Source organism: Manis pentadactyla, chromosome 12, assembly GCF_030020395.1.
Source record: "Manis pentadactyla isolate mManPen7 chromosome 12, mManPen7.hap1, whole genome shotgun sequence".
NCBI classification, from domain to species: Eukaryota; Metazoa; Chordata; class Mammalia; order Pholidota; family Manidae; genus Manis; species Manis pentadactyla.
In genome coordinates this window covers 36,674,667-36,693,520 of record NC_080030.1, presented here as the reverse complement: position 1 = coordinate 36,693,520, position 18,854 = coordinate 36,674,667, and the positions used below count along the sequence as shown (strand labels likewise).

Here is an 18,854-nt window from a genome sequence, read left to right as displayed (position 1 = left end):
ACCCTCCGCTAAAAGGCCATGCCAGGCTTGTTCTAAACCAATTCTTGAGTTAGCAGCTGTTCTTCGAAATGTAGTCATTTACTCTTGAGGTCAATGTGAAACCTCTAGCAGGTGCGTGAGCTTTTGACTAGTTGAGGCCTCTAGTTTCTCTTGGGGTTTCCTGGGTAGGGTGGAACATTTTCAGTAGTGTTATCTTGGTCTTTCCTCCAGCTAAAGATGTAAACCATTGGCCTGAAAGAGCCCGTGGGTGTGGTTTGGGCTGGCTTTGCTCCTGGGGTCCTCGGCGATGTGGGGGCAGCCACAGAGGCACTCAGGGCCTGCTGGGAGGGTGGGGGCCCTGCTTTAGCTCTGGCCTGACAGGAAGGAAAGAGAAATACGTGTGTTCTAACACAAAGAAAAACTGACTTCCTTCTCTCCAGAACAGGCTCCCTGCTCTCTTCTCTTGCAGAAAAGGTAGGCTGAGAGTCCCAGTCCTCCCGTTTGGCAGGTTGTTTGAGGGTGTGGGTAGAGATCAAAGTTACTGTAACTTTTCTTAAATGACAGTTGAAGAGGTGCGAAACAAAGACAAAGAATGACTTGTAATTTTACTGAATAGCATACCTTTTTGATGTACAGTGATAATGATTTAAGTGGAGTGGAGGAAGTACTTTGGAGGTAGTTAAAAAACCAAAGCAAGCCGAATCAATCCAAACCACACTACCCAAAAGTCAGACGGACTGATTGTTTTTTAAAGGTGGTATAGAGTGTTTGATTTCTCCTTCGCTTTGTAAATTCTTATACATACCATTTGTTACTGTTTTGCTTTGCATGTACTTCATAGATTCAGATTGTTTTGCTCACCCATAATCTCTAGTTTGAAGGTGGAACACAAATATAATTTTAAAATGAAAAAAAAAATTAAATTAGCTGGAGACCAATTTAAATTTCTTTCAACTAAGCTTCTTAACTCCCAAATAAATTTCTTGGCAAGAGTAGAGATTATGAGAAGAAAATGCACATTAGATATTAAGGCTATACTAAGAAGTTAGAATTGGTGTAGAAAAAGATTATTCAGGCAAGGCAGTAGGAAACTAACTTCTTAAGTGTTCTGCCTACACAGAGCATAAGGCTTTGGAGTTAAACAGACCCAGATTAGAGTGTGATTTTAGGTAAATTACTCAATTACTTCAAGCCTTACACTCCTAATCTGTAAAATGGGCATATTTACCCCATAGTGAGGAATGAAGGTGGAGATAATGTGTGCAGACTGCTTGTCAGACTGTAAGTGCTGAATAAACAGTAGCTTTTGGTACAACAAAGAGTGTTAACAGTTGTGAGGAGTACCTATAACAGTGTGATAATATTAATTCTCATTTCTCTACCCTTGCATAAGAAGAGGTCAGGTTTAGGCATGAAAATCATGGGTTTCTATTTCAGTATTTAACTTTGATTCTAAAACAGCATTCTTTTTTTTTTTTTTTGGTGGCAAGATACCTACCTGAATAAGAAAGAACAAACAGAACCAGCAGCGACCTGCAGTCACGTCTCAGGGCGAGAGTGCCTCCCTTCTCTCCTGTCTCAGGTAGGCTTCGAGTTTTCTAGATTTAAGCCCACATATGTGCAACTTCATATATGAAGGACAGAGTCTTAAGGGACCTGAAGCTTAGACAGTTTGTGGAAACTACTTTAAGAAAACGAGTACAAAACTTGGTAGAGAGCCTCAGAGGGCTCCATGCAAGTGAGAGATGCCAAAGCAGGTGCTGCACTAGCTTCCCTGGAAATCCACCTCTGATAGGGAGCGAGAGACAAAGCATTGATAACGTACAGCTCTGTTTCGGTGTCAGGCTTTCCGATGGATGCACAAGTCACCTCACCTTTGGAAAATGAATCTGTCGAGGCTGTGAGTGTGAGTCCGGTTAGGCTGGAAGGTCAGAAACAAGAACTGTTCCTTGGGGGGCCTGGGGCCCCTCACGGCTGCCACAGGCGTCCATAAAGCATGCACACAAGCAAAGGAGGGATGCCGCTTTCAGGGGAAGCGGGGCGGGCTAAGCCTCTCCCCGTACCCCGCGTACTAGGCGGCAAGCGCCGGGGGTGGGGGGTGGGGGGGTGGGGGTGGCCTGGGCTGCCTTCGGAAAGGGAGCAGCGTCCCCAGGAAGCAGCTGTGGTAAGGCGGCGGAGCTGCGGGGCCGCTGAGCGGACCTGCGTGGGGGCCGTCGCACGCTGTGGCTTCCAGGCTGTGAGAACCTTCTGTAGTCTCGTGAAAGTCTGGGCGGGGTTGACAGCCATGTTCCCACACATGCACACCGCTACCATGTGCCACATACCCACCCCAGTGTCATTTTCCTCTCCAGCAGAGTGAGGCGGGAAGCACGACTTCCTGTGACCTGATGACCAGCTGCCCAGAGGTGAGAGATGCCTGGATGAAGGGGACAGGGGGCCACTACCTGCCGAGAAAGGGTCTTTCCTTTCCATTTTCTCTCTACCAATTCCACATTTCTTTTCTAGCCTCCCCATCACCACTCTAGGCCCAGCAAGTGGTTAGGTGTTTCCTTCCTCTGGCACCGCTGTCCAGCATGTTTCTGCCCTGGGGGGAAGCGCCCTCGGCCCTTTCTGCTCAGCCTGCCGAGTGACTATAGAGTGTTTGATTTCTCCTTTGCTTTGTAAAGGAGCACACTGCCCAGTGCACACCGCTCAGTGCACACCGCACTCTCTGTAGATCCTTGCGTTACACTTGTCCTCTCACGTTGTAACTTCTGTTCTCATGTCCACTGTCTGGCTGGAATGTGAGCTTCGTGAATGCACAGATCAGCTCTTACTCATTTTATGTCCACGATACCTGGCACATACTGGGCACAGGAAAGGCCAATAAAATCAGTGTTGGTGAACCAGCACTAAGGACTACAGGCAGATTGTGTTCGTCTGATTCCCAGAGGTCCACTGCCATACAGCGAACTGGACACAGACAACATGGGACTGTGTGGGCTGAAGTACTGTGCTGGATTTAGGAGCGATCCCATGGATCCCAGAGAAATGGCTTGTTTTCCTGCTTTGGTGCTTTCTGAGGGGGTAAAGAGAGAGCGGGGAGGAATGCTTCTGAGTCTTGCTTGCTTGGTCACAGCCATTGCTACCTGGATGATTAATTTAGTTCCAAAAATAACCACAGGAGGCAGGGGTCAGCCTGGTGAGCCTCACAGAGACTGAGTGCCTGGCCCTGGAGCTTGTGCCTACGCCCTGGCATAGGGGTTTAATCCCAAATTGTCCCGTGCCCAGACTGACGTTGAGACGGGAACAGGCTGGTGTGGAGGGCTCCTCTAAGTGGCTGTGGGAAGATCTCCCCTTGAAAGTGGTGCTGTGGTGTCGGTTTTTATTTATTTTTAAATTATTAAATACAGTTAGACTGGTAGGTGGAGTGCTGTAAAACAAAGGCAGTCAAATTACAAACAAAGGCATCACAAAATTAGGAACAAGCAATAGACAAAGGAGCTATGAGGCTGGGCTCAGCTCCACGTGGGTGAGGACAGGGCCTGGCTTCTTGGCCGGAGATTAAATAAACACAACTTCAGAATCTGATGTGAGTGAGATAGTGACTGAGTAAACAGCATCGTAGAAAAGGGGATCTGGGAGGTTATTCCAGCTAGGAGACTGTGAATTTCTGCATGAGATCATTAAAGTAAAATACTTTTTAGTGTGCTTCTCGATCCTGTAGGGCTCTGAGTTGCCTATGCTTTTCAGATTTCTGGAGACTGAAGCTTTCTGAATTGAGTGCTCACTCGCTCACCTGACTATCTCACTTCCTACTCTACTTGAACTCATGCTTCCTGCTTTACAAGCAAACCCACATGTCACAATATTCACTGGGTTTCTCAACTCAAGCCAAACATCAGGAACCTGCTTGCTGGGTGATGAGGGATCTCTGAAACCCACCAGAAAGGACACTTGAATACAAGACAGAATGAAGTCAGGGTCACGGCAGAGAAATACACAAAGCAAAAGGGGTTCCAGTGAAGGAGCAATTAATTTTGATTGTAAATAATAAAAAAGCCCCTGAGTTAGGTAGCAATGAACCTGGACCTTGAAAGATTAATAATAATGATGATGATACTATTACTACTAATAATAATTACAGCTAACATTTTTCAACTGCTTGTTACATGCTTACTGCTATGACCTACGACCTTTAATTATTTATTTTTCTCAGTTAAACTCAGTGAAAGAAGCTAAGATTGGATGCCTTTTAATTTTTTATTACTTTTTTATTGAAGTAGAGTTGACATACAATATTATATTGGTTTTAAGATCTATGTGCTGTATACATAGCAGCACATTTAATCTTCACAAGTCTATGGTGGAGGTGCTGCCATTCTCTCCACAGAGAAGGAAATTCAGTCCCGGAGGGCTTAAGTGCCTTGCCCAGAGTCTCATGAGTGAGTCAGGGGCAGAGCGGGGTCCTCACCCGCTCCAAACGGTGCCTTCCTGGTTGTTTCCTCCAAGCCCACTGGAGTTTGGTAGGCGGACGGAAGAGCAGGAATGCATGGAAGAGGGCATGACGTATTCAGGGAACAGTCCCCAACAAGCTCAGTGTGGGCACACTGGGGCACTGGGTGGGCACTGGGCTGGGGCGGTGGGAGGAGGGCGGAGCGCGGAGGGCCAGGCGCCCTGCCCACCTGAGCCTCGGTGAGGAGGCAGCCCAGAACGTGGGCTCTGCTGCAGGAGGAAGAGTGACAGTCTCACCTCAGTGTTGCTGAATACACGGGACCTCACCTGGGGACCTCCTCTCCTTCTCCCTGGGCCTCACACTCGCTCCTCCTCTCGCAGCCTCGGTGGGTGTCGCCTTGCCAAGCAGATTGTCCTGCCCTCTGTGTCAGTCCCCCTCTCTTCACCGTCTGTTCCCTCCGGTCACTGCTGCTCCCGTTGGCGCCCACGGCAGTCTGCACATGCACCAGTGGGTGCAGCCGGCCCTGGGCTCTATCAGCTGTCCCTGCAACCCACTTAGGATTAAAAATGCCAGGCCTTCACCTCACTGCCATCCTAGGCAGTAATACTTAACATGGTTTCAGGAACATACAAACTGGTCTTCATACATCTATGATTCTTTTACTACCTCCATTTTGTACCCTAAAACATCACAAAAATCAAAAAAGCATCCAAGAGAGAAGTACATCTTTTTTACCCATGTTTTGAAGAATATGAAAATATTTCAAGTGTGGCTTCTAATTTCCAGCTAATACTGGGGACCAGAAATGGAAACTGGAAAGGTGTGCCTTATCTTGCCAGTGCTGTGAGGTGGATGGCGTTATTGTTACTGAGTCCAGGCTCAGGCCACTCACCGCACGACATGCCAGTAAGTCGAGAGAGACAAAGGGGTGGTGCAAGGAAAGCGACTTTATTTCGAAAGCCAGCAGGCCTAGAAGGTGGCGGACTAATGCTCTAAAGAACCATCTTAACTTAGGGTTGATTTCAAACTTCTTTCATATTAGGTGGGGGAGCAGGAGGAGGTTAGGTCATGAGGTGATAATCCACTCTGACATCTGCACGTCGGCCAGGGTCTGAGGAGGGTTTTTACCCTTTCGTCCCCGGTTAGTTGATTCCAGTTGTTTTGTTAACATGGGTCTGGTCCTGAGTTCCTCTCAGTCCTTGACAATCCAGCTGTCATTTTTGTGCACACTTCTTTATTTCCTCAGGGGAGGTGAGTTTCGGGTAAGGTGTTGGTTGCATTCATCTTAAGTCATGAACAAAATTCCTTTGATGATTAACCAGCCTACCTGCAGGGCGACAGGGCTGAGCAGAAGCTTTCTGACCCAAAGATTACACAGCAGAGGAGACAGAGACAGTGTGAAGGCAGAGATGCCAACTTTCCCACTGTTACATTGTATTTGACTTTCTTGGTGTTTACGGTGGGCCTGTGTTGCTTACTAATTAACTCTGTCATCCTAGAAGCCTCTGTGGACTAGAAGGAAGTTCACCAAAAAAACCAAACCAAAACAAAGAACCTTTAAAAAATTAAAAATAAGTAAATTGTTGCCATAGGTATGGGGGCACCTTGTCTTGGATAAATAGATTATCAGCTAAGATTTGAGTGACTTGGAAGATGGATTACAGAGCAGAATCTCCACCTTGGCAGTTGATACCAAACTTGTAAGAATTCAGATGCTAGCCCAACCAGGATAAAGTGCAGCTAGCTCCAGATTCCACTCAAAAGGATTGAAAAGATGCAGCTGAAATAATTTATAATATTGAAAGAGGAACTCTGAGCTCTCAATTATAACCTGAAATTGCATAAGCAAATTCAAAAGTGGAAGCCCTGAAACAAAAGCCACCCAATTTAAAGCAGCAACCAGTTCTCTATTTCTCCCACTCCGTTTTCCTACAAACCCAAAGGTTTGCTACTTTCTGAAGCGATGAACAATTTTTGTTAAAGTTCCAAATGAAACAAAGTACAGTCTTCCTTTAATTTATACAACAGTTACATTCTAGAATATTCAGAGTACATTAGAACCCTGCAAAAATATGCATTTTGTTTATATGAGAGTTAAATTCTATTATCAGATAATTATAATTTTTTTCCTAATCGACTCATCTGGTAAGATAGTCAGCATTCGTATGGGAATGCAAGACAATTCTTTTTCACTGTCACAACTAAAAATACCCTACAAATTTCTAAAGATGGAAGTGTGGTGCTACCCCCATTGAAAATCTTGAACAAGTCCCCTGAGATGAAGAAATGGTGGTTCAAGCGTGTTAAAAGGAATTTCTCAGCCACCCAGCCAGGCGGGACACTTAGAGGACACTGAAAACCAGAGGAGACATCTTCCTAGGTTTCTGTTAAATCTTGGGGTGAATGATCTTGGGGGAGATGCTCTATGCACAGAGCTGGCTTATGACTCCGGGTAATGTTCTATGCAGTAGCAGTTGCATCATTTTGAAAAGTGAACGCTTGTTTAGAGTAGACCTGGCAGCAGATCCCCCAGGTTACAGAAAAAAGTGCACTTCCATCGAACAATAGAAGGTGTTACTCATGGTAAATATTAACAAAGTGTTTGAATGACTGGCAGTTTATAGAATCTAGAATCAAAGTCTCTGAAAATCAAGATTAAAAACACAGTGGGATGCATACTTGAACACCCATACTTCTGATGCTCCAAGCTTTAGCTCTGTATTAACTTGAATACCAGAAAGCCGATGTTTGGGTCTTTATTTGAAATGCTTTCAATGAATTATAATTTGGTGCTATATCCCTACCTTTAATTTGAGATCAATATTATAATGCCACATCAGGCACAGTTTTGCACCTTCTGTTGAACTGCTGCTCAACGGATTGACTGTCTTCTCTGTCCATGTTCTTCATACCTTGAGAATGTCCTCCTTTTTTTTTTGGTGTATCAGAGTGCTATGCATCACCTTGATTTCTTGTGTTGTTTTGTTCTGTTTGGTTTTGCCTTGGCTACCACGAAAGGCGGAAATGCATCTAATGTTCAGGTACAATGACACTTCCCTGCAATTCCTGGTAGAATGATCTCCCCTTTTCAGTCTGGCTGCTTGTATCTCTGACTTTGATTGTCCTCTGTGTGTTTTTATTGTAAGCAGCATCCTAGTCTTATTAGAAGTTGGATAGGGTGCAAATTACCAGTCAATCAAGTCATATATCCTAAGCATCTGAACAGTGCGTGGAGCTTGGAAGGTGCTCAGTAAATATTTACTGAATGAATGGCTGGATGAACCCAGGAAATGAATTCAATCCCACTTTTCTTCAATGGCCACTAGGGGGATGATGAGCACTCACTCATCCATGCAGGGCACGTCCCACTCCAAGTCTACAGGCATGGATGTGGTACTGTTTGTTAAAGATAATTGAACCTGGTATTTCCAAATTCCATAATTGAATCTGGTATTTCCATAAGACATAGCCACACGAATGAGCGAGCATTTGAGTATTCCAGGATTCTCCAGGTGAGTGCACTGGGTGGTGCCATTTCCAGCCCAGTATCGCGCTGGTCCTGCTTGACTGAGGAACTGAAGACCAGAGCCAGACAGTGGAGCACAAAAGCCACATGGAAAGAAAGCTCAGGGCACAGATCGAGTGTTTTGAGGCAAGTGCCAAAATCTTCATTTAAAATACCTAGAATCAGACAATCTAGATATTTCTTGACCCAGGAGTATGGTTCATAGATTAAGAAGAAAGCAAGGAGAGCCAAGCGGCATGTTTAGAAAAATAGGCTCATAAAGCCGGTGACATAATGGCTAATCTGTACCTTATCACTTGGCATATGGTTGCATGCTGTTTTCATATTGTGCCTCTTTTCCAGGGACCCAGAGCCTCAGAGACCTGAGACCTGCTAGTTCCATCTGTTCATCCAGAAACTGGGGACCGAGGAGGGTAGAGACTTTGCCTGGTGACGCAGTGAGTTACCAGCCCCAAGGCTAGAGAACCAAGTCCTTGTCACTTTGTCATTTTCTCGCTGTCTAGATCAGAAGCCTGTGAACACTTCCCTGGAAACTAGGGGCTGAGAGTGCTCCTTTTCAGCACTGGGTTTTTCTACTCCTCACGCAGCCTCGGCAGTTTGGGTAAGCAATGTATTTTAACTTTGTTTTACAGTAGAGAAACTGACACATATAGAATCCCCTGAGCCGCGGGTCCTTAGCATACAGGTCCATGAACTTGGATGTGAAAAAAATCACATCTTTGTTTTCATTAATCTCTATCAAAAATTTAGCATTTCCTTCAATTATGAATATAGGCATCAAACCACAGTAGAACTAGCAGGATTTGTGACTGTCCCCAGTAGAAGTCACAGATGTTTCACGCCCTATTGCATGTTACAGGTACCTCAAAACATTGTTTATAATTGTCACTTCTTGAAATTATGGTGGCTATTAGATCACTGCTACATCAGTGAACATATACATCAATGCATCAGTGAACACATGTATTACTATACTTTAAAAAATATTTCAGTGTAATCGATTTCCTTTGTAACCCAACGTATTTTGTTTTATGGATTTCAAAAAGAGGCATTACCAGACTACCAGAGATTAAGAAAAAAAAGTCAAGAGTCTCTGTTTATACATGGATGTTTATTGCCCTCGTCTAGCTCGGATGAACACATAGTCTACAGGCACACACCTGATCATCTACATTTGCTCTCTTACAACACTAAACTATGTTTTCTACCTTTATCTCGTATCTACCTACCACTTCAGCATTTTATTAAAAATAATAATAATAGAGAAATGTGGTATCCACATATAAATCAAGTTTAAAAATCAAATGAATATTCATATTTGAACTGTGTATAGTTCATAATGCATGAACAAAACCGAAAGCTTCTGTGATGACTGCCCTTGCACTGCTCACCATGTAACTTATTCACTATGTAAGAATTTGTTCTCCATGTAAGAATTTGTTCGTTATGCATCAGAAGATTGGAGACTGACGAAAATTAGGCTTGGGGTGGATTAATGATTGTGCATTGAGTATTGACCCCCCTATACAGAAATTTATTGTGGTTAACAACTATTTGATCAATAAATATGAGAGATGCCCTCACAAAATATATATATATATAAACACACTTCCAATTGTAAAATAAATAAGTAACCGGGATGTAATGTATAGCATAAGGAATATAGTCAAAATATTGTAACAACTTGGTATGGTGATAGCTGGTACCTAGAATTATCATGTATATAAATGTTGAATCACTGTGTTGTACACCTGAAACTAATGTAATGTAATACTGTTGTCAATTACCCTTCAATAAAAAAAAAAAAAAAAAAAGAGTCTCTGCTTAAAGAGAATGATCCCTTGGGGCTCTATTAACCTCTCATTTACTGATTTGCTGTGGATCATAAATTAATACAATGTGGATGTGCTGAAGCCCGGGAAAGGGAGTTTAACTCCTAAAGAATTTAAAGGAAACCTATTACCAAGGGATTCATGTAGATTTGATAACAAAATGGCATCATGGAAAGTATATTGATTTGATCTACATTTTCTGCATTTTATTGATATGATCTACCCAGTGTTTTATCAATTCAGTACCATCTTCTAGGCTGGGGGAGGAACAGTTTGAAGGTGACGTGTGCCCAGCATCACTGATGGAAACAGAAGTAGCAAGGATGTGTGCAGAATTTTTCAACTAGCATTAAACAGAAAAAGACATGCATAGGGCTGTCAGTGTAAACAATCAAATACCATAAATAATCGATAGACTGAAGTTGTGGTGATGTCCCTTCATACATCCCTAGTTGATTAAAAAGTTTCTGAGTTTTGAAGTTAGTTGCAAAAATAATAGCTAGCGGTTGAGGACATCGTTATTCTAATGTATTTTCATTTAGGATATGTACATTAAATATAGACCTTTTTACCTCTAATCACTGACAATACAGGATTTATATTAGAAAAATTCAAATTTGGAAGTTTGAGGCTTTAGAAACATGAGAAGGCCAATGTAATAAAAGTTAAGCTCTTACGTTATACCCACGGCAGAAACTGCAAAGATCTGCCTGTGTGGAATATTGGTCTTTTCTGAACTAAGGCCACAGAGTCACAAACCAGGAAAAAATGATGCCACTTTTTGTTGTCTGTTCTATGGGAATTGAGCAGGCTGGTTTTAATGATCACTACTGCTGACCTGAAAACATTTGGATGGAGAAGGTTAGCTTCTGTAAATTATTGATACTCTTCTTACTACTATTTGTAATTTCCTTCAGATTGGGGATTACTTCTGCTTTGCAGAAATTATCTGCTCTGAGTCATGCGTAATTTATAACAATCTCTGGCAAAACGTCAGGAAAAAAGATATGTTTTTGTCTTAGACGGATGTCAGAAACCGCAGCAGGACCCGCTGAAAAGGCTCCCCAGCTGGCATGAAGCTCTGGGAGCCGTGATTCAGACAGAGGGACAGCCTCTCGGGGCTTTCTTCTCCAGAGGAGTGTGCCACGGTTAAAAAGAAAAAAAAAAGAGAGAGAGAGAGAGCGCCATAAGCAAAGCAGTTGCCAGTGAAATAGGAGAGGAAGCGTGCTCAAGAGCGTGGGGCTGCTCCTGGACTCTCTGAGCTCATCCCCAGGACAGCAGTGCTCCGTCATGGAGTGAAATGTCAGCTGGGGTCCTAGCAATGCGAGTGGAAATGGCCCAAGAGGTCCATCTGAGTTCCCTCCAGGAATTAGAACGCGAGGTGATTCTCCAGGTCCTGTACCGAGACCAGATGGTGCAAAACGTCGAGGAGGAAAGGATACGGTATGCAGTCACTGCCATGGGTGGAATCCTTCGGGTTTTGGCCTTTCCTGCTTGGGGCTTGGACTAGTGGGGTGCTGTCACTTGCTCACTACTCAGCATCTTGTGTGACAAGAGTCCAAACGACGGGTGTAGGTGGTGCGTTACCCCTGCTGCCTAAGCTTTGAAGCTGCTTTTGTTTTTTATCTAAAGTAACACCTTTTGGTGGTCACTTTGCTGCCTGTCCACTTGTCCGTTTGCCTGCTTTGCAGGAATAATTCATAGGAAGCTTTTCAGGCTCCCAAAGTATCCCTCGAAGGAAAGACCTCTGGTGAGGATTTTCCTATATTATTTTCGGTGGCAACTGACAGGTGCAAAGAAAAGCAGAAAAAGCAGCTTAGAAGCAGTGAATGCTCTGGAATCCATTCCTGTCTTTTCCTTTGCCTGCTTTTGCTTCCCACTGGCTTTGAGGGAAGGGGAGCATGAAATACTGACCGGCCCAGCCTGTTTGCCCGACTGGTTTATCAACTGGCCACTTCTTTCCTGGCCTGCCTCTCAGCTGCCCAGGCTGTGTGGGGCTAGTGAGCACTTACGAAGGCCTTGCTAGACTCTGTGCTGGCTGTCAAGATCCAGCTTCAAATATGATGCTTTGCGTATCGGTGTTTATGGATGCTGTGAGGTCTGGCAAATAAGCAGAGGGGACAGGCCTTTTGGTTTTGTTTATTTTGAATGGCAGAGCTCTTCTGAGTCTGCCAGGAAAAATACACACATAAAATAAAGCTTTGGACAAGCACATGCTGGAGGAATGAGAGGCATTTTCTGGTTACCTGGAAGGTACAATGCTCTTTTTCTGTCCTCCCCTGAGATCCCAAAGCTCTCTAAATTGTACTTATTCTTGCATCCACTAAACAGTGTGTACACGGAACAAAGTGAAATTTTCTCTGATGATGAAAGAATGTTCAGTGATTGAGAAACATCAGTTCGAATATCAACAAAGTAACCTGGATACCGTGGAAAGGAAGTTTTATTCCAAAGTGTTCTGGTTCTAGGGTGAATCCTGAAAGTTGGAACTGAGCTTGTTTCTTGGGATTAGGTTCTCTCTTCTGAAAGTAGATAATAAGGACATTTAATAAGGGTGTTCTGGTTAATGACACCTTTGTGGGGTCCTATGTAATGTCCCTTTGCAGTAGGGCTATTGTTTAGGGGAAATAGGGATGGATATGCACTGACCACCCATAAAAAAACAGTAGCCAAAGCACAGCATTGGTTAAATAACTGTTTGAGGACCTTAGTGACAATAGCAGGCATGTATGCTATATATTCACAGGTCTTCCCAGGCCTTGCCCTTTGGAATGGTGCCATTTTCTGTATTTTTCCTTTTCTCTCACTGTTCTTGGTTACCATTTTAATGCCCTTGGAGCCTGAAGGCGTGAACCTAGAACAAAATTAGCAGCTAACTCCTCTGTGCCAGGCACACTGTCTATGCTTTGCCATTTAATCCTGGTTACAGCCCTGGGAGGTAAGGTTCATCTCTCCGTGTCACAGTCGAGAGGCCTCTGAGCCTCTGCTCCGAGAGGGTGAGTGAGAGCCCCGTTCACACAGCCACGTTGGAACCTGGGGTGTCCGGTGCCAAAGCCCCTCCTCTGTTGCCTTGGGCAGTGCTGTTGGGGCCCTTGCCATGTAGGTGTATGTCTGGCATCTGTCTTTCCATTTGGGCACATCTTACCACGTGACTCTCTGGGCCATAGGAAGCTGAAGACGAGTCTGCAGCATCTGAGGTGGAGAGGCACGAAGGGTGTGAGCCGGGAGTACAGAGAGAAGTCCTGTGCCCGCTGCCAGCGGGCGCTGGGGCTCCTGCTCAACAGGGGCGCCGTGTGCCAAGGCTGCAGCCACCGCGTGTGCTCCGAGTGCCGAGTGTCCCTGAGGAGGACCCACGCCTGGAAGTGCACCGTGTGCTTCGAGGACAGGTGAGGGCCCCGCAGTGGCCAGTGCCTCCCGCGGACTCAGGCATCGAGTGGGTCCCACACGAGCTCTGGTAACGAGAGCCACTGTTCCTCAAATTCCACCGGTAAATGTTTCCGGAGTGCTGAATATAGGGCTGACTTTCTAGAGTGGGAAGTTATTGTAGTTTAAAAGTAAATTATATTATGTGAAAACTTAAAAAAAAAAATTTATACAAGTTTGTTTGTAATGGCTAAGGACAGGCCAGGAATTAAGATTCATTTGGATTTCTTAACTAGGTGACTTAAGTTTTCTTAGAGCTTAGTTTATCTCTTTCAGGAAAAGTGGAGTGAATTTAACATAGGAAATATTAAAGTGATCCCAGGCAGCTTTATTTTTTTTAAATATTTTATCCAGGTGTAAGTGACATATAATATTATATTGATTTCAGGTGTACAATATAATGATTCAATATTTGTATATGTTGTGAGGTGATCACCGCAATAGGTCTAATTGCCACCCATCTCCATACAATGTTAACTTTTAGAATTTAGTCACTTGGTGACAGTTAGGTGTGCACTACAATATCATTGACTGTAGTTGCCATGCTATACATTTCATCCCAGGACTTAATTATTTTATAACTGGAAGTTTCTACCTCTTGACTCCATTTACCCATTTTGCCCTCTCCTCAAAGCTCCTTCATTCTGGCAACCACCATTCTGTTCTCTGTATCTATGCGTTCTGCTTTTTGTTTGTTTGGTTTGGTTTTGGAGTCCATGTATAAGTGAAATCATGTAGTATTTGTCTTTGTCTGACTTATTTCACTTGGCATAAATGCCCTCAGGGTCTATCCATATTGTTGCAAATGGCAAAATTCTATTCTTTGTTAAGGCTGAGTAGTATTCCCTTATATATACATACCATCCCTTCTTCATTCTTCCATTGACGGGCACTTAGGTTGTTTCCATATCTTGGCTATTGTAAATAATGCTGCAATGGACATACAGGCGCATATATCTTTTTGAACTAATGTTTTTGTTTTCTTTGGAGAAATATCCAGAAGTGGAATTGCTGGATTATATGGTAGCTCTATTTTTAGTTTTTTGAGGACTCTCCATACTGTTTTCCATAGTGACTGCACCAATTTACATTCCCATCTACAGGGCATGAGGGTCCCCTTTTCTTCACATTCTCACCAATACTTGTTACTTCTTGTCTTTTTGATAATAGCCATTCTAACAGTGTGAGGTGATATCTCATTGTAGTTTTTATTTGCATTTCCCTGATGATTAGCAACATTGAGCCTCTTTTCTTGTGCCTGTTGGACATCTTCATATCTTTGTTGGGAAAGTGTGTATTTGGGTCCCTTGCCAATTGTTTAATATGATTGGTTTTTTTTTCTGTTGTTGTGTAAGTTCATTATATATTTTGTATATTAATCCCCTATCTGATACGTGATTTGCAAATATTTCCTCCCATTCAGTGAGTTGCCCCTTCATTTTGTTGCTGCTGTCCTTTGCTATGCAGGAGCTTTATAATTTGATTTTCTTCCACTTGTTGATTTTTGTTTTTGTTGTCTGCTTTTGGAGTCAGATCTAAAAGTTCATCAGCAAAACTGATGTCAAGGAGCTTACTGCCTATGTTTTAGGAGTTTTATGGTTTCAGGCCTTACATTCAAGTCTCCATTTTGAGTTAATTTTTGTGCATAGTATAAGATAGTGGTCTAGTTTCATTCTTTTACATGTAGCTGTCAAATTTTCCCAAGACCACTTATTGAAGATACTGGTTTTTTTCCCCCATTGTATATTCTTACTTCCTTTGGGGTAAATTAATTGAACCATATATGTGTGCATTTATTTCTGGGCCCTCTATTCTGTTCATTTAGCTCTCTCCTTTTATGCCAGTACCATACTGTTTTGATTCCTGTAGCTTTGTTAAATAGCTTGGAATCAAGGAGTGTGATGCCTCTAAATTTGTTCTTCTTTCTCAAGATTGCTTTGGCTATTCAGGTCTTCTGTGGCTCTATACAAATTTTAGGATTGTTTGTTCCATTTTTGTGAAAAATGCCATTGGAATTTTGATAGGGATTGCATTGAATCTGTATATTGCTTTGGGTCATAAGCATATTTTAACAATATTAATTCTTCCAATATCGAGCATGGAATATCTTTCCATATACCATGTGTTCTTTAAATTCTTTCATCAGTGTCTTATAGTGTTTAGTGTACAGGTCTCTCACCAACTTGGTTAAATTTATGCTATTCTTTTTGATGCAATTATAAATGGGATTGTTTTCTTAATTTTTCTTTGTGATAGCTCATTGTGGGTATATAAAAATTTAGCTGATTTTTGTGTCATTGATTTTGTACCCTGCAACTTCACTGAATTTGTTTATTCTAACAGTTTTTATGGTGGAGTCCTTAGGATTTTGTATATATAAAATCATGTCATCTGCAAATAGCTAGTTTTACTTCTTCCTTTCCATTTTGGATGCCTTTTATTTCTTTCTCCTGCCTAATTGCTCTGGTTAGAACTTGCAGTAGTATGTTGAATAAGAATGATGGGCACACTTTTCTTGTTCCTGATCCAGAGGGAAAGTTTTCAGCTTTTTACTGTTGAATTTATATTTGTGGGCTTGTCATACGTGGCCTTTATTATGTTGAGGTACTGTACCATTTGAGAGAGTTGAGAGTTTTTATCATGAATGGATGTTGAATTTTGTCAAATGCTTCTTCTGCATCTATAACAGTCTATTTTAAGTTAATGGCAACTTAAGTTTGAATACATTCTAAAACTCTACATTTTTACTCCCCACCATGTTTTATGCTTTTGACATCTCATTTTACATCTTTTTGTGTATCCATTAACTAATTATTGCAGTTATAGTTAATTTTACTACTTTTGTCTTTTAGCCTTCATAGCTTTATAAGTGATCAATCTACAACCTTTACTATGTATTTACCTTTACTATTGAAATTTTTACTTTCATATGTTTTCTTGTTACTAATAAGTGATTTTTCTTTTCAGCTTAAAGAAGTACCTTTGGCATTTCTTGTAAGGCTAGTTTGGTGATGATGAACTCCTTTAGCTTTTGTGTGTCTGAGAAACTCTTTCTCTCTCCTTCAGTTCTGAATGACAACCTTGCCAGTATTCTTGGTTGGAATTTTTCCCCTTTCAGCCCTTTGAATATATCATGCCATTCCTTTCTGACCAGCAAAATTTCTTCCAAAAAGTCTGATAGTCTTATGGAAGTTCCTTGTATGTAACAAGTTATTTTTCTCTTGCTGCTTTTAAGACTCTCTCTTCATTTTTAATTTCTGACATTTTAATCATAATGTTTCTTGGTGTACATCTCTTTGGAATCATCTTGTTTAGAATCCTCTGGGCTTCCTAGACCTGAATGTCTGTTTCTCTTCTTCAGGTTTCCAGTCATATTTCTTCAAATAAGTTTTTGACTTCTTTTTCTCTTTCCTCCTTCTGGGACTCCTGTAATGCCAATATTATTCTGCTTGATATTGTCCCATAGGTCCCTAAACTATCTTCACTTTTTAAAATTCTTTTTTCTTTTTGCTGCTCTGTTTAGGTGAGTTCTACTGCCCTGTCTTCTAGATCACTGATCCTTTCTCCTGCTTCATTTAGTCTGCTACCAAAACCCTCTAATACATTTTTCAGTTCAGTTATTATATTCTTCAGCTCTGTGACTTCTGTTTGATACTTTCTTGTATTTTCTCTTTGTTGACCTTCTTATTGTATTCATCCATTCTTCTCCCAAGTTTGTTGAACATCTTTATAACCATTACTTTGAATTCTTTGTCAGGTACGTTACTTATCTCTGTTTCATTAAGGTCTTTTCTGAGGTTTTATTTTCTTCTTTCATTTGGAAAATACTCTTCTGTATCTTCATTTTGCTTGACTGTCTCTGTTTATTTCTATGTATTAGGCAAGACTGCTACCTCTCTCAGTCAGAAGGAGGGGGCCTTGTATACAAGATGAGCCTTATCATTCAACCTTGCCCTAGCTCCTGGTTGCCTTGCAAACCTTTTTGATTGTCTAAGCAACCTGACTTATTTGAAAAGTCCCTGTTGTTGAGGGTGTGACAAGACCTGTCATTGTTCCAAAGGAAGGGATCTCAGTTAGCACCTAGGTTCAGGCTGATTGGAAGCCAGACCCTCAAGAGAAGCTTTTAAAGAATGCAAATATATTCAGTCCTGTGGGGCTCAAATTGTAAACCCTGTTGGCCTCTAGACCAGGAGATCTGAAGGTGTGCCCTGGGGGACAGTTGCAAAACTTGGGGCTCCACAACGATATATAAGCCCCTTTGTGGGAGGTACGAGTGAGCTATAGTGAGGCCAGGGGAGGGTGTAAGGATGTGTCTCCTTGCGTATGTTCCCTGAGAACTGAGAGCTCTTTCAGTCTCTGGATGTGCAGCAAACCTGAAGCCTGCCCCTTAGGCAAAGCTCCTGGGCAAGTAAATTGGCCTTTTTCACAGGAAGACTGGGGTTGTGTGTCAGTCTATTGTCTGTACAGTGTCCAGGTATGGTAGCCTGCCAACAGCTGTCTTTCCAGCTGTTACAGCCTAGGAACACAAGCCCCACCAGGGCCAGGCAATCAAGGGGCCTCCCCTATGTGAACTGCATGTCTGCCAGCTTCAGCAATGCAGCTGGAGAGTGTGGTGGCAGGGCACAGCCCCTGGCTCCAGCAGGCGGTGGGCGGGTGCCAGGACCTTCCACCTCAGGCCCCAGCAGGGCAGCGGGAGCGTGCTGCAGCTGCATGCCCCTGCCGACTTCTGCAAGGCCCTGGGAGAGTGCCACAAATCCTTGCCCTGGCAGGGCCCAGCGAGGCAGCTTCCGTGTGCACCTGCCTGCACCTGCAGGGTCAAGAAGAGTGCAGAAGTGGTGCTTGCCAGGGCTTCTGTCTTTAGGGAGAGTCCCAGCTGTCTGCTGCCCCTCCAGGAGGGGCTTAAGATTAGCAAACGAATCTTCCTCACAGAGAGCTGAGGTGCTTTTCAAACTGTTGCTTTTGCCCTGGGTCCCAGGGTGAGTGCAAATCCTTCAAAAGGAGTATCTCAGTTCCCTACTGCCCTTTGGGTCCCTGGGACAGAGGCCCCCTTCTCTAAGCCAGACGTTTTGGGGGCTCTCTCTCTGTGCAGGGGTGCCTGATGTGGGGCACAGATCCCTCACTCCTCCAGGAGAAAACCTCAGACTTGTGAGCCCCTCCCTCCCTACTATGGGCTGCCATGTCAGGAATGGGGTTTGGGCAAGACCATGTCTCTGCCTAACCTGCCCATCTTGAGGTGGTCCTTTGATCCTCTGTTGTGGAGAGGCAGTTAGACTAGTTTTCAGAGGAAACTGTCCTATTTGTAGCTGTAGGTTTGCTGTGTCTGTGGGAGGAGGTAAGTTCAGGGTCTTCCCAGCCTACCATTTTCCTGTGCAGCTTTACATGAGGCCTTTTTGAAAGAGGCAAGCTGACCTATAATGGATAAAGAATAAAGAAATGGGTATGCTTTCTATTACTGATAAACTGAATCTACTTTTATTTTAATCTTTTTGTGTTGTGAGATTTAAAAAAAAGGTCAACATGGAATTGGTACCTCTGAAGTACCCATTTTGAAAATGATAACGAGCCTATTTGGCTTGGACTTCCAGACTCCCCCATCAAAGCAAGAATAGGCTGATCACTGATGTCTGGAAAACACAAGAGTGTCTGCTTGTGGGTGGAG

The 18,854-nt window shown here is 43.1% G+C and overlaps 1 protein-coding gene and 1 long non-coding RNA gene across 8 annotated transcripts in view; both read left to right on the top strand.

Moving 5' to 3' along the window:
* LOC118913098 (uncharacterized) lies at nucleotides 1–9,059 on the top strand. The gene is made up of 4 exons (XR_005025079.2): nucleotides 1–453; nucleotides 1,470–1,561; nucleotides 2,331–2,384; nucleotides 8,283–9,059. It is a non-coding gene; the product is annotated as an uncharacterized LOC118913098 (long non-coding RNA).
* A 685-nt stretch (nucleotides 9,060–9,744) lies between these two features.
* Nucleotides 9,745–18,854, top strand: part of SYTL3 (synaptotagmin like 3) — a 62,887-nt gene continuing 53,777 nt past the window's right edge. For all 7 annotated transcript variants that reach the window (XM_036886798.2, XM_057489069.1, XM_036886793.2 and 4 more), the window contains exons 1-2: nucleotides 9,745–11,215; nucleotides 12,940–13,158. In XM_036886798.2, the coding sequence (XP_036742693.2) occupies nucleotides 11,073–11,215; nucleotides 12,940–13,158 (362 nt within the window). In that variant the 5' untranslated portion in view covers nucleotides 9,745–11,072. The remainder of the gene's footprint in view (nucleotides 11,216–12,939; nucleotides 13,159–18,854) is intronic.